The following is a 15,091-nucleotide window of genomic DNA, read 5'->3' on the forward strand; positions in this document are numbered from 1 at the left end:
GCGCACAGCTGCTCTGCAGCATGTGGGATCTTCCCAGACCAGGGCTCGAACTCGTGTCCCCTGCATTGGCAGGTGGTTCTTAACCACTGTGCCACCAGGGAAGCCCTACTGTATTTAGTACACCACTAGTATTCTTCAAAATGTAAACCCAGATGCTCACCAATAAGGCCTGTGTAAGTGTCTTTATGTATTTCTTAGAGCTGTATTAACGTCATGTCAACTTTTCACGGAGTAAGATATCAAAATCAACAGTGTATATAAACTAAATACAACAAGCTATAAGTTTATATAAGTATATAAACTAAATACAACAAGGTCAAGATGGATAGTCTCATTACTGGAAGGTGAAAATCATAAATTTATATTTCCTTGATAAAGCATTAACAAAATAATTTAGTAAACCGTGAATTCCACTGGACATCACACAATTTCCTCTATAAAACTATCAAAAAGTGGCCATTCTACATACATCGAGTTTATTGCCAAGATTAGACTACACAAAGTGCTATGAAAATGATAAATAAATATGAATTATGACTGCTTCCATTTGAATATTATTTTAGACTTCCTTCTGAAACCATTACATCCTTTGTCATTAAGTCCTTGCTGAGGCAGACTTAGATTTCCCTATCTAGAACCCTCTGGATCCTATCAACTCTTCATCTACCTTCTTCCCTAGAAACTTCTCACTCTAAACACTCATCTTTCCTCCCAAACATCATTTTTCCTTTTTCTTCAACCAACTCTTTCATCTTTTACCCCATTAACTAACCCCTGGAGTTTTCTTGCCCTGCCCCCCCAAATGCAAAATCAAACAGAAAACAGCAAAGCAGGCAATGTACAAAAATATGCAACTCCCACTCCATAGCACCTTCAGTATATTTACTGAAATTTTCAGTCCCAAATTTTGTTCTGTATAAACACCATCTTTCAATTAGGAGCTGAAAACCCCAGGGTCAATCTGATTTTATGCTATCTAGGTTTTTTGTGGTATATAACATGTCAAAGTATATACACATACCTTATAGTAAAAAGCAGTAAGTGTTAGGCATGTCAGCTACAAGAGCAAAAAAAAACTTACCTCTAAAACCTTATCAAGGAAGGTTATAGCAGCAATATAATCTGAGCTTTCAAAAGCATCAAGTGCTTGTGAACGCAAATGCTGCATTTCATCAGATTTGATAAGTTGGGACTGGGCTTCTTTTTCTTCATTTTCACTTGGATTTGATTTGAGCTATAACAATAATAAGAAATTAAACAGGGTTTTCAATCTCTTGAGTGTAACAACCATAATATACAATGATCTGACCCTTCCAAACACTCAAGTTCATCGGGGGAAAGGGGTAAGGAGACACTGGCACAACTGGCTTCTCCAATGACTCGTCCCCTGGTGCTGATCACTGTGGGAAGCAGCAGCAAAGGCATCCTTATTCCCACCAATATGGTGCACGAGAGCAAGCAGTGGAGCTAGAGTCAAAACAGCTGGGTCGCCAAAACTTCCCAGGAAGCAAATATATTTAGGAATGTGAAAAGGTAGAGAAGAATGAAGGAAAGCACCTTTCTCACTTTCTTACATACAGCTCTGCAGAAAAACTTGAGTTTTATGTGTTTTGCCTTCTAATTATATTTCTTAAGTATTTATTTTTAAGTATAAAATAATTTTATCACAAAAATGAAGAGCATAGGGAAACTGAAGAAGAGGGCAGTTTTTTAGAGGTTATAAGATAAAAAAGATTTGATACCAGAGGGTTTGAGGTATAATAAGAAAGGAAGACTTTACAGGGAAAAATAAGAGAGTAATATCTTATTTAAAAGGCTTACGACATGATTTTAGGAGGTTCACACATTGACTCTTTTATTAAACATCTTTATCAAGGTATACTTTATATACCATAAAATTCACTCATTTTGACTGTGCAATTTCATGATTTTTAATAAACTTACAAAGTATGCAACCATTATCACAGTTTTAGACCATTTCTGCCACCTCAATAAAATCCCTTGTGTCTGCTTGCACTTCATTCCTGCCCCCAGGTTGGCCTCATATGCACAGTCAACTCTTAACAATTTCTTCCTCCAGATGGAAAAATCTTAAGCCTAATGGCACAGAAAAATTGGGTGCCTACATTAAAAAGCTACTGATTTGGGGCTTCCCTGGTGGCGCAGTGGTTGAGAGTCTGCCTGCCAATGCAGGGGACACGGGTTCATGCCCCGGTCCAGGAAGATCCCACATGCCGCGGAGCGGCTGCGCCTGTGAGTCATGGCCGCTGAGCCTGCTTGTCCGGAGCCTGTGCTCTGCAACGGGAGAGGCCACAACAGTGAGAGGTCCACGTACTGCAAAAATAAATAAATAAATAAATAAATAAAAAGCTACTGATTTTTTGGAAAGATTTTTCTTTAAGATTAGTTTCTATGTGATAATTCCTGAAATCTAATATTCCTACTAAGATGGGAATTGTAGTTAATGGGCTCCCGTTTTGGGTGAAGTACAGACACCAGTAGGTTATTTCTAGAAATACCTCCCCTTCGGTTGACCGATCACACTGCTTCCCCTTCAGTGGACTCATGTTTTAAAAACACCCCCAGTAGCTACCTGGTAGAAGAGAATACTCCGAATGAGAAAACTTAGGAATATTAGTTCTTGGTGAAGGGACTGTATTTCTCCATTTTGTTTTTTGGATATTTTAGGTATTCTTTTCTGTCTGTTTAATCTTTGGCTTTTGAAGGAATGGCTAGGACTCCAAGCATTCATAGGTAACTGGGAAATGGCAACCTTAGCTCACTATGGAGGAGGATTTTCCCTGCATGACTGAATTTACAAGTTGAAGGAAGCTACTTTGGGCTATGGAATACCTGTCTTTGTTTTAGCATCCTCGGGGTAGTCTTGAATATTTTTAATAAACCACGCTGGAAGGAGTATAAGCGTATATGTGCTGTCACTTTGCTCTGGGTAACAGTAGATGTTTAGTGATAACTTGTTTCCACGATGATGATGACGATGACGATGACGATGATGTGTCAGGTATCCAGCATTATAATTCAACATCTGTATACACTACAAAGTGATCACTCCCACAAGTCTAGTTACCATTCATCATTATACAGCTGACCCCCTTCACCCATTATATCCAACTCCCAACCCCCATCCCCTCCAGGAACCACTAATCTATTCTCTGCAACTATGAATAAATTTCATTTTGTTTGTTCATTTGTTTGTCTTTTTAGATTCCACATGAGTGAAATCATACAGTATGTCTTTCTCCATCTGATTTATTTTACTTAGCCTAATACACTCAAGATCCATCCATATTGTCACAAATGGAAGGATTTCTTTTTTATAGCTGAATAGTATTCCACCGCATATACATACTACATCTTATTTATTTTTTATTTTTTTGCAGTACACAGGCCTCTCACTGTTGTGGCCCCTCCCATTGTGGAGCACAGGCTCCGGACGCGCAGGCTCAGTGGCCATGGCTCATGGGCCTAGCCGCTCCGTGGCATGTGGGATCTTCCCAGACTGGGGCACAAACCCGTGTCCCCTGCATCGGCAGGCGAACTCTCAACCACTGCGCCACCAGGGAAGCGCCTACATCTTCTTTATTTGTTCATCCATCAATGGACACTTAGGTTGTTTCCATATCTTGGCTATTGTAAATAATGCTGCAGTGGACATAGAGGGGGGCATATATATGGGTAAGTTGTTTCCTATATGTACACTACTGCCCCCTTTTGGACAGAATGTATTAGAGACTGCCTCTTCTGGATGGAATTTGCATCTTTTCTCTCCCGAACTTTTACACTCTATTCTCTTCAACACAATCTTTCTTGTAGGAAGGTGAGGGAGGGGAAGGCCCTAAACCTTGAGGGTGAGAATGGAGGGCTCAGCCTCACTCCATGGTCAAATAATGGGAATGGGAAAGAAGGAGTGAGCTCTGGTCATCTGGGCTTCTTTGGGGTTGGGAGGGAAAAGGAGAAGAGGGGGAGATTCTTCCAGGGAGGTAAGAAAGGAGTCTGAGGAACAAACTAAGGGCACATAACTCAGGAGAGTTTCAAAGAGGGTTAAGTGAGATGAAGCTTTTCACTCTTATCCCAAGGTTGCTGACTCCTCCCAACTGCCCTCTCATGTCCTGGGATACTTACCCGTGGAGAGTGAACCCTACTGATATTTCCCTCCCTCCTTTTGTCATGTTTCTTGATATCCCTTCTTTTCTTTGGTGCTTTACATTTCTGACTCTTTCAGCCAAACCTCTATCTGTAACAGTACTTTATTTCTTATTAACCATAGTCACTATCTTTTGGAGAAAAAATCATAATAATGAACATAGATGCAAAAATCGTCCACAAAATGCTAGCAAACTGATTCCAGCAACACACTGAAAGGCTCATACACCATGATCAAGTGGGGTTTATTCCAGGGATGCAAGCAGTTTTCAACATCTGCAAATCAACACAATATACCACATCGACAAGATAAAGAATAAAAACTATATGATCATCTCAATAGATACAGAAAAGACTTCTGATAAAATTCAACATCCACTTGTGATTAAAAAAACTCTTCAGAAAGTGGGCATCGAGGGAACATACCTCAACATAATAAAGGTCACACATGACAAACCCACAGCCAACATCACACGCAATGGTGAAAAGCTGAAAGCATTTCCTCTCAGATCAGGAACAAGACAAGGATGTCCACTCTCACCACTTTTATTCAAGTCCTAGCCACAGCAATCAGAGAAGAAAAACAAATAGAAGGAATCCAAAATGGAAAAGAAGTAAAACTGTCACTGTTTGCAGACGACATGAGGCTATACATAGAAAATCCTACAGATGCTACCAGAAAACTACTAGAGCTCATCAATGAATTTGGTAAAGTTACTGGATACAAGATTAATATAAATAAATCTGTTGAATTTCTATATACTAGCAATGAAATATCAGAAACAGAAATTAAGGAAACAATCCCATTAACTATCGCATCAAAAAGAATAAAATATCTAGGAATAACCCTACCTAAAGAGGCAACAGACCTGTACTCTGAGAACTCTAAGATGTTAATGAAAGAAACTGAAGACGACATAGATGGAAATATATACCATGTTCTTGGATTGGAAGAATTAACATGGTTAAAACAACCATAGAACCCAAGGCAATCTACAGATTCAACGCAACCCCTATCAAATTACCAATGGCATTTTTCACAGAACTAGAACAAAAATTTTTTTAATTTGTATAGAAACACAAAAAACCTCGAATAACCAAAACAATCTTGAGAGAGAACAGAGCTGGGGGAATCACACTCCCTAACTTCAGACTATATTAAAAAACTAGAGTAATTAAAACAGTGTGGTACTGGCACAAAAAAACAGAAATATAGATCAATGGAACAAGATAGAAAGCCCAGAAATAAACCCATGCATGCACTTATGGTCAATTAATCTACAACAAAGGAGGCAAGAATATACAATGGAGAAAAGACAGCCTCTTCAGTAAGTGGTGCTGGGAAAACTGGACAGCTACATGTAAAAGACTGAAATTAGAACATTCCCTAACACTAAATACAAAAATAAACTCAAAATGGATTAAAGACCTAAATGTGAGACCGGATACTATAAAACTCCTGGAGGAAAATGGAGGCAAAACACTCCTTGACATAAATTCCAGCAATACTTCTTGGATCCATCTCCCAGAGTAATGGTAATAAAAACAAAAATAAACAAAAGGAACTCAATTAGGGGCTTCCCTGGTGGCACAGCGGTTGAGGGTCTGCCTGCCGATGCAGGGGACATGGGTTCGTGCCCCGGTCTGGGAAGATCCCACATGCCGCGGAGCGGCTGGGCCCATAAGCCATGGCCGCTGAGCCTGCACGTCCGGAGCCTGTGCTCGGCAACGGGAGAGGCCACAACACTGAGAGGCCCACGTACCGAAAAAAAAAAAATAAATAAATAGAAAAAAAAGGAACTCAATTAAACTTAAAAGCTTTTGCACAGCAAAGGAAACCACAAACAAAATGAAAAGACAACCAGTGGACTGGAGGAAAATTTTTGCAAATGATGCTACAGACAAGGTATTAATTTCTAAAATATACAAACAGTTCATATAGCTTAATATCAAAAAAACCAAACAACCCAATGAAAAATGGGCAGAAGACCTAGACAGACATTTCTCCAAAGAAGACATAGAGATGCTAAACAGGCACATGAAAGGATGCTCAACATCACTAATTATTAAAGAAATGCAAACCAAAACTACAATAAGGTATCACTTCACACCAGTCAGAATGGTCAACATTAAGAAGCCTACAAATAATAAATGCTGGAGAGGGTGTGGAGAAAAAGGAATCCTCCTACAAAGTTGGTGGGGATGCAAATTGGTGCAGCCCACTATGAAGAACAGTACGGAGGTTCCTTAAAAAACTAAAAACAGAGTTATCACATTATCCTGCAATCCCACTCCTGGGCATATACCCAGAGAAAACTCTACTCGAAAAGATACATGCATCCAAATATCCATAGCAGCACTATTTATAATAGCCAAGAAATGGAAGCAACCTAAATGTCCCTCAGCAGATGAATGGATAAAAAAGATGTGGTGTGGAGATACACACACACACACACACACACACACACAAGAATATTACTCAGCCATTAAAAGGACTGAAATTGGGTCATTTGTAGAGACGTGGAAGGACCTAGAGACTGTCTTACAGAGTGAAGTAAGTCAAAAAGAGAAAAATGAATATCATATATTAATGCATATATGTGGAATCTGAAATAATTGGTATAGACGATCTTATTTACAAAGCAGAAATAGAGACAAAGATATAGAGAACAAATGTATGGATACCAAGGGGGAAGGGGGGGGTGAATTGGCAAATTGGGATTGACATATATACACTATTGATACTGTGTATAAAACAGGTAACTAGGGGACACCTTCAATATGGCGGAGGAGTAAGATGTGGAGATCACCTTCCTCCCCACAAATACATCAAAACTATACCTACATGTGGAACAACTCCTACGGAACACCTACTGAACACTGGCAGAAGACCTCAGACTTCCCAAAAGGCAAGAAACTCCCCACGTACCTGGGTAGGGCAAAAGAAAAAAGAAAAAAGAGACAAAAGAATAGGAACAAGAACTGCACCTCTGGGAGGGGGCTGTGGAGGAAAAGTTTCCACACACTAGGAAGCCCCTTCAGTGGCGGAGACGGGAGGAGGGCGGGGGGAAGCTTCGGAGCCACAGAGGAGAGCACAGCAACAGGGGTGCAGAGGGCAAAGCGGAGAGATTCCCGCACAGAGGATTGGTGCCAACCAGCACTCACTACCCTGAGAGGCTTGTCTGCTCACCTGCTGGGGCGGGCGGGGGCTGGGAGCTGAGGCTCGGGCTTCAGAGGTCAGATCCCAGAGAGAGGACTGGGGGTGGCTGCATGAACACAGCCTGAAGGGGGCTAGTGTGCCACAGCTAGCAGGGAGGGAGTCCGGGAAAAAGTCTGGACCTGCCTAACAGGCAAGAGACCACTGTTTCAGGGTGCACAAGGAGAGCGGATTCAGAGCACCACCTAAACGAGCTCCAGAGACGGGCGTGAGCTGCGGCTATCAGCATGGACCCCAGAGACAGGCATGAAATGCTAAGGCTGCTGCTGCCGCCACCAAGAAGCCTGTGTGAAGCACAGGTCACTATCCACACCTCCCGTCTCGGTAGCCTGTGCGGCCCGCCACTGCCAGGGTCCTGTGATCCAGGGACAACTTCCCCAGGAGAACACATGGTGCGCCTCAGGCTGGTGCAATGTCACTCTGGCCTCTGTTGCTGCAGGCTCGCCCCGCATTCCGTATCCCTCCCTGCCCCCCTTGGCCTGAGTGAGCCAGAGCCCCCTAATCAACCACTATTTTAACCCCATCCTGTCTGGGTGGGGAACAAACACCCTCAGGCGATCTACACGCAGAGGCAGGGCCAAATAGAGAGCTGAACCCCAGGAGCTGTGTCAACAAAGAAGAGAAAGGGAAATTTCTCCATGGAGCCTCAGGAGCAGTGGAATAAATCTCCACAATCAACTTGACGTACCCTGCACCTGTGGAATACCTGAATGAACAACAAATCATCCCAAAATTGAGGCGGTGGACTTTGGGAGCACCTGTAGACTTGGGGTTTGCTTTCTGAATCTATTTGGTTTCTGGTTTGATGTTTATCTTATTTAGTATTTAGAGCTTATCATTGGTAGATATGTTTATTGATTTGGTTGCTCTCTTCCTTTTTTTTAATATACTTTTTTTTCCCTTTTTTCCCTTTTTGTGAGTGTGTATGGGTATGCTTCTTTGTGTGATTTTCTCTGTATAGCTTTGCTTTTGCCATTTGTCATAGGGTTCTGACTGTCCATTTTTAGTTGTTGTTGTTTGGGTTTTTTTTAGTATAGTTTTTAGCACTTGTTATCTTTGGTAGATTTGTTGGTTTCGTTGGTCACTTCTTTTTCTCTTTTTTTTTATTACATTCTTATGTTTTCATTTTTATTAATTTTTTTCTATTTTAATACCTTTATTTTATTTATATTTTCTTTCTTCCTTTCTTCTTTTTTCTCCCTTTCCTTCTGAGCCGTATGGTTGACAGGGTCTTGGTGCTCTGGCCAGGTGTCAGGCGTGAGCCTCTGAGGTGGGAGAGCTGAGTTCAAGACACTGGTCCCCAAGAGACCTCCCAACCCCACGTAACACCAAACGGCGAAAGCTCTCCCAGAGATCTCCGTCTCAACGCTAAAACCCAGCTCCACTCAACGACCAGCAAGCTCCAGTGCTGGACACCCTATGCCGAACAACTAGCAAGACAGGAACACAAACCAACCATTAACAGAGAGGCTGCCTAAAATCATAAGTTCACAGACACCCCAAAACACACCACTGGACATGGTCCTGCTCACCAGAAAGACAAGATCCAGCCTCATCCACCAGAACACAGGCACCACTCTCTTCCACCAGAAAGCCTACACAACCCACTGAACCAACCTTACCCACTGGGAGCAAACACCAAAAACAACAGGAACTACAAACCTGCAGCCTGCAAAAAGGAAACCCCAAACACATTAAGTTAAAACAAAATGAGCAGACAGAGAAATACACAGCAGATGAAAGAACAAGGTAAAAACCCACCAGACCAAACAAATGAAGAAGAAATAGGCAGGCTACCTGAAAAAGAATTCAGAGTAATGACAGTAAAGATAATTCAAAATCTTGGAAATAGAAAGGAGAAAATACAAGAAATGTTTAACAAGGACCTAGAAGAACTAAAGATCAAACAAACAATGAAGAACAACACAATAAATGAAACTAAAAATTCTCTAGAAGGAATCAACAGAATAACTGAGGCTGAAGAATGGATGAGTGACCTGGAAGATAAAATAGTGGAATTAACTACCACAGAGCAGAATAAAGAAAAAAGAATGAAAAGAATTGAGGACAGACTCAGAGACCTCTGGGACAACAGAAACACACCAACATTCGAATTACAGGGGTCCCAGAAGAAGAAGGGGAAAAAAAAGGGACTCAGAAAACATGTGAAGAGATTATAGTTGAAAACTTCCGTAATATGGGTAAGGAAATAGTCAATCAAGTCCAGGAAGCGCAGAGAGTCCCATACAGGATAAATCCAAGGAGAAACATGCCAAGACACATATTAATCAAACTATCAAAAATTAAACACACACAAAAAATATTAAAAGCAGCAACAGAAAAGCAACAATTATCATACACAGGAATCCCCATAAGGTTAACAGGTGATCTTTCAGCAGAAACTCTGGAAGCCAGAAGGGAGTGGCAGGACATATTTAAACTGATGAAAGGGGAAAACCTACAACCAAGATTACTCTACCCAGCAAGGATCTCATTCAGATTCGACGGAGAAATTAAAACCTTTACAGACAAGCAAAAGCTAAGAGAATTCAGCACCACCAAACCAGCTCTACAGTAAATGCTAAAGGAACTTCTCTAGGCAGGAAACACAAGAGAAGGAAAAGACTTACAATAACAAACCCAAAACAATTAAGAAAATGGTACAAGGAACATACATATCGATAAGCACCTTAAATGTAAATGGATTAAATGCTCAAACCAAAACACACAGACTGGCTGAATGGATACAAAAATAAGACCCATACATACGCTGTCTACAAGAGATCCACTTCAGACCTAGGGACACGTACAGACAAAGTGAGGGGACGGAAAATGATACTCCATGGAAATCAAAAGAAAGCTGGAGTAGCAATTCTCATATCAGACAAAATAGACTTTAAAATAAAGACTATTACAAGAGACAAAGAAGGACACTACATAATGACCAAGGGGTCAATCCAAGAAGAAGATATAACAACTGTAAATATTTATGCGACCAACATAGGAGCACCTCAATACATTAAAGCACATGCTAACAGCCATAAAGGAGGAAATCAACAATAACACAATCACAGTAGGGAACTTTCTAACACCCCACTTTCATCAATGGACAGATCATCCAAAATGAAAATATATAAGGACACACAAGCCTTAAATGATAAATTAAACAAGATGGACTTAATTGATATTTATAGGACATTCCATCCAAAAACTGCAGATTATACTTTCTTCTCAAGTGCTCATGGTACATTCTCCAGGATAGATCATATCTTGGGTCACAAATCAAGCCTTGGTAAATTTAAGAAAATTGAATCGTATCAAGTATCTTATCTGACTACAACGCTATGAGACTAGATATCAATTACAGGAAAAAATCTGTAAAAAATACAAACACGTGGAGGCTAAACAATACACTACTAAATAACCAATAGATCACTGAATAAATCAAAGAGGAAATCAAAAAATACCTAGAAACAAATGACAATGAAAACATGATGACCCAAAACCTATGGGATGCAGCAAAAGCAGTTCTAAGAGGGAAGTTTATAGCAATACAATCCTGTCTCAAAAAACAAGAAACATCTGAAATAAAAAAGCCTAACCTTACATCTAAAGCAGTTAGAGAAAGAAGAACAAAAAGCCCCCCAAGTTAGCAGAAGGAAAGAAATCATAAACATAAGGTCAGAATTAAGTGAAAAAGAAACTAAGGAAACGATAGCAAAGATCAATACTACTAAAAGCTGGTTCTGAGAAGATAAACAAAATTGATAAACCATTAGCCAGACTCATCAAGAAAAAAAAAGGAAAAGAGTTAAATCAATAGAATTAGAAATGAAAAAGGAGAAGTAACAACTGACACTGCAGAAATACAAAGGATCATGAGAGATTACTACAAGCAACCATATGCCAATAAAATGGACAACCTGGAAGGACAAATTCTTAGAAATGCACAACCTTATGAGACTGAACCAGGAAGAAATAGAAAATATGAACAGACCAATCACAAGCACTGAAATTGAAACTGTGATTAAAAATCTTCAAACAAACAAAAGCCCAGGACCAGATGGCTTCACAGGCGAATTCTATCAAACATTTAGAGAAAAGCTAACACCTATCCTTCTCAAACTCTTCCAAACATAGGCAAGAAACTCATTCTACGGGGCCAAACTCATTCTATGAGGCCACCATCACCCTGATACCAAAACCAGACAAAGATGTCACAAAGAAAGAAAACTACAGGCCAATATCACTGATGAACATAGATGCAAAAATCCTCAACAAACTACTGGCAAGCAGAATCCAACAGCACATTAAGAGGATCATACACCATGATCAAGTGGCGTTTATCCCAGGAATGCAAGGATTCTTCAATATATGCAAATCAAGCAATGTGATACACCATATTAACAAACTGAAGGAGAAAAACATATGATCATCTCAATAGATGCAGAGAAAGCTATCAACAAAATTCAACACCCATTTATGATAAAAACCTTCCAGAAAGTAGGCATAGAGGGAACTTACCTCAACATAACAAAGGCCATATACGACAAACCCACAGCCAACATCGTCCTCAATGGTGAAAAACTGAAACCATTTCCACTAAGATCAGGAACAAGACAAGGTTTCCCACTCTCACCACTATTATTCAACATAGTTTTGGAAGTTTTAGCCACAGCAATCAGAGAAGAAAAAGAAATAAAAGGAATCCAAGGAAAAGAAGATGTAAAGCTGTCACTGTTTGCAGATGACACAATACTTATACATAGAGAATCCTAAAGATGCTACCAGAAAACTACTGGAGCTAATCAATGAATTTGGTAAAAGTAGCAGGATACAAAATTAATGCTCAGAAATCTCTGGCATTCCTATACACTAATGATGAAAACTCTGAAAGTGAAATTAAGAAAACACTCCCACTGACCACTGCAACAAAAAAAATAAAATATCTAGGAATAAAGTTACAAAAGGAGACAAAAGACCTGTATGCAGAAAATTATAAGACACTGATAAAGTAAATTAAAGATGATACAAATAGATGGAGAGATATACCATGTCCTTGGATTGGAAGAATCAACATTCTGAAAATGACTAAACTACCCAAAGCAATCTACAGACTCAATGCAATCCCTATCAAACTACCAATGGCATTTTTCACAGAACTAGAACAGAAAATCTCACAATCTGTATGTAAACACAAAAGACCACGAATAGCCAAAGCAATCTTGAGAAAGAAATACGGAGCTGGAGGAATCAGGCTCCCAGACTTCAGATTATACTACAAAGCTACAGTAATCAAGACAGTATGGTACTGGCACAAAAACAGAAATAGAGATCAATGGAACAGGATAGAAAGTCCAGAGATAAACCCACGAACATACGGTCACCTTATCTTTAATAAAGGAGGCAAGAATATACAGTGGAGAAAAGACAGCCTCTTCAATAAGTGGTGCTGGGAAAACTGGACAGCTACATGTAAAAGAATGAAATTAGAACACTCCCTAACACCAAACACAAAAATAAACTCAAAATGGATTAAAGACCTAAATGTAAGGCCAGACACTATAAAACTCTTAGAGGAAAACATAGCCAGAACACTCTATGACATAAATCACAGCAAGATGCTTTTTGACCCACCGCCTAGAGAAATGGAAATAAAAACAAAAATAAACAAATGGGACCTAATGAAACTTAAAAGCTTTTGCACAGCAAAGGAAACAATAAACAAGATGAGAAGACAACCCTCAGAATGGGAGAAAATATTTCCAAATGAGGCAACTGACGAAGGATTAATTTCCAAAATTTACAAGCAGCACATGCAGCTCAATATCAAAAAAACAAACAACCCAATCCAAAAATGGGCAGAAGACCTAAATAGACATTTCTGCAAAGAAGATACACAGACTGCCAACAAACACATGAAAGGATGCTCAGCATCATTAATCATTAGAGAAATGCAAACCAAAACTACAATGAGATATCATCTCACACTGGTCCGAATGGCCATCATCAAAAAATCTACAAACAATAAATGCTGGAGAGGGTGTGGAGAAAAGGGAACCCTCTTGCACTGCTGGTGGGAATGTAAATTGATACAGCCACTATGGAGAACAGTATGGAGGTTCCTTAAAAGACTAAAAATAGAACTACCATACGACCCAGCAATCCCACCACTGGGCATATACCCTGAGAAAACCGTAATTCAAAAAGAGTCATGTACCACAATGTTCACTGCAGTACTATTTACAACAGCCAGGTCATGGAAGCAACATAAGTGTCCATCAACAGATGAATGGATAAAGAAGATGTGGCACATATACACAACGGAATATTACTGGGCCATAAAAAGAAAGGAAATTGAGTTATTTGTAGTGAGGTGGATGGACCTATTGTCTGTCATACAGAGTGAAGTAAGTCAGAAAGAGAAAAACAAATACCGTATGCTAACACATATATACGGAATCTTAAAAATATATATATATATTCTGAAGAACCTAGGGGCAGGACAGGAATAAAGACACAGAACATAGAGAATGGACTTGAGGACACAGGGAGTGGGAAGGGTAAGCTGGGACAAAGAGAGAGAGTGGCATGGACATATATACACTACCAAATGTAAAACACATAGCTAATGGGAAGCAGCCGCAGAGCTCGGTGCTTTGTGTCCACCTAGAGGGGTGGGATAGGGAGGGCAGGAGGGAGATGCAAGAGGGAGGAGATATGGGGATATATGTATATGTATAGCTGATTCACTTTGTTATTCAGCAGAAACTAACAAACCATTGTAAAGCAATTATACTTCAATAAAGATATTAAAAATAAATAAATAAAATAGATAACTAATGAGAACCTACTGTAAAGCACAGGGAATTGTACTAAGTGCTCTGTGTTGACCTAAATAGGATGGAAATCCAAAAAAGAGGGGATATATGTATATGTATAGCTGATCCACTTTGCTGTACAGTATAAACACAACATTGTAAAGCAACTATACTGCAATAAAAATGTGAAATAAAACAAAAAAACAAAATGTAGCGTGCAGATATACACACACACACGCACACACACACAATGGAATATTACTCAGCCATAAAAAGAATGAAATAATGCCATCGGCAGCCACGTGGATGGACCTAGAGGTTATCATACCAAGTGAAGTCAGAGAGAGAAAGACAAGTATCATATGATACCACTTACATGTGGAATCTGAAAAAATGATACAAATGAATTATTTAGAAGACAGAAATAGGCTCACAGACATAGAAAACAAACTTATGGTTACCAAAGGGGATAGCGGTGGGAGGGGGGGGATAAATTAGGAGTCTGGTATTCACATATACACACTACTATACATAAAACAGATAGACAACAAGGACCTACTGTATAGCACAGGGAACTATATTCAATATCTTGTAATAATTTATAATGGAAAAGAATCTGAAAAATAATAGATTTTACACATGTATAACTTAATCACTTTGCTGCACACCTGAAACTAACATAATTTTGTAAATTAACTGTACTTCAATTTTAAAGATGGTTATAAAAAAACAAAAACCCTGTAATAACTATGGGATGGGGACTTGAAAGAGGTAAGTTGCCCTCTAATCTACCCTACTCTAATCTAAATACACCCCTAATTTGGTACCTCAAGTGAAAACAGCAGGTTGTTTGACTTCTGAGATGCACCCCCCCTGGAATTTATTCCTT

At 39.6% G+C, this 15,091-nt stretch overlaps 1 protein-coding gene across 4 annotated transcripts in view; it reads right to left on the minus strand.

Moving 5' to 3' along the window:
• Positions 1-15,091, minus strand: part of DNAJC3 (DnaJ heat shock protein family (Hsp40) member C3) — an 87,702-nt gene that overhangs the window by 36,859 nt on the left and 35,752 nt on the right. For all 4 annotated transcript variants that reach the window (XR_002645038.3, XR_016388647.1, XM_022576917.3 and 1 more), the window contains exon 5: positions 1,082-1,234. Coding sequence is in view for 2 of the 4 variants with exons in the window: in XM_022576917.3 (XP_022432625.1) it covers positions 1,082-1,234 (153 nt within the window). In the remaining 2 variants the exon portion in view is untranslated. The remainder of the gene's footprint in view (positions 1-1,081; positions 1,235-15,091) is intronic.

The sequence above is a fragment of the Delphinapterus leucas genome, chromosome 18 (genome assembly GCF_059928025.1).
Source record: "Delphinapterus leucas isolate spDelLeu-1000000601 "Yukka" chromosome 18, BTC_Dleu_Yukka2, whole genome shotgun sequence".
In the NCBI taxonomy this organism is placed as follows: domain Eukaryota; kingdom Metazoa; phylum Chordata; class Mammalia; order Artiodactyla; family Monodontidae; genus Delphinapterus; species Delphinapterus leucas.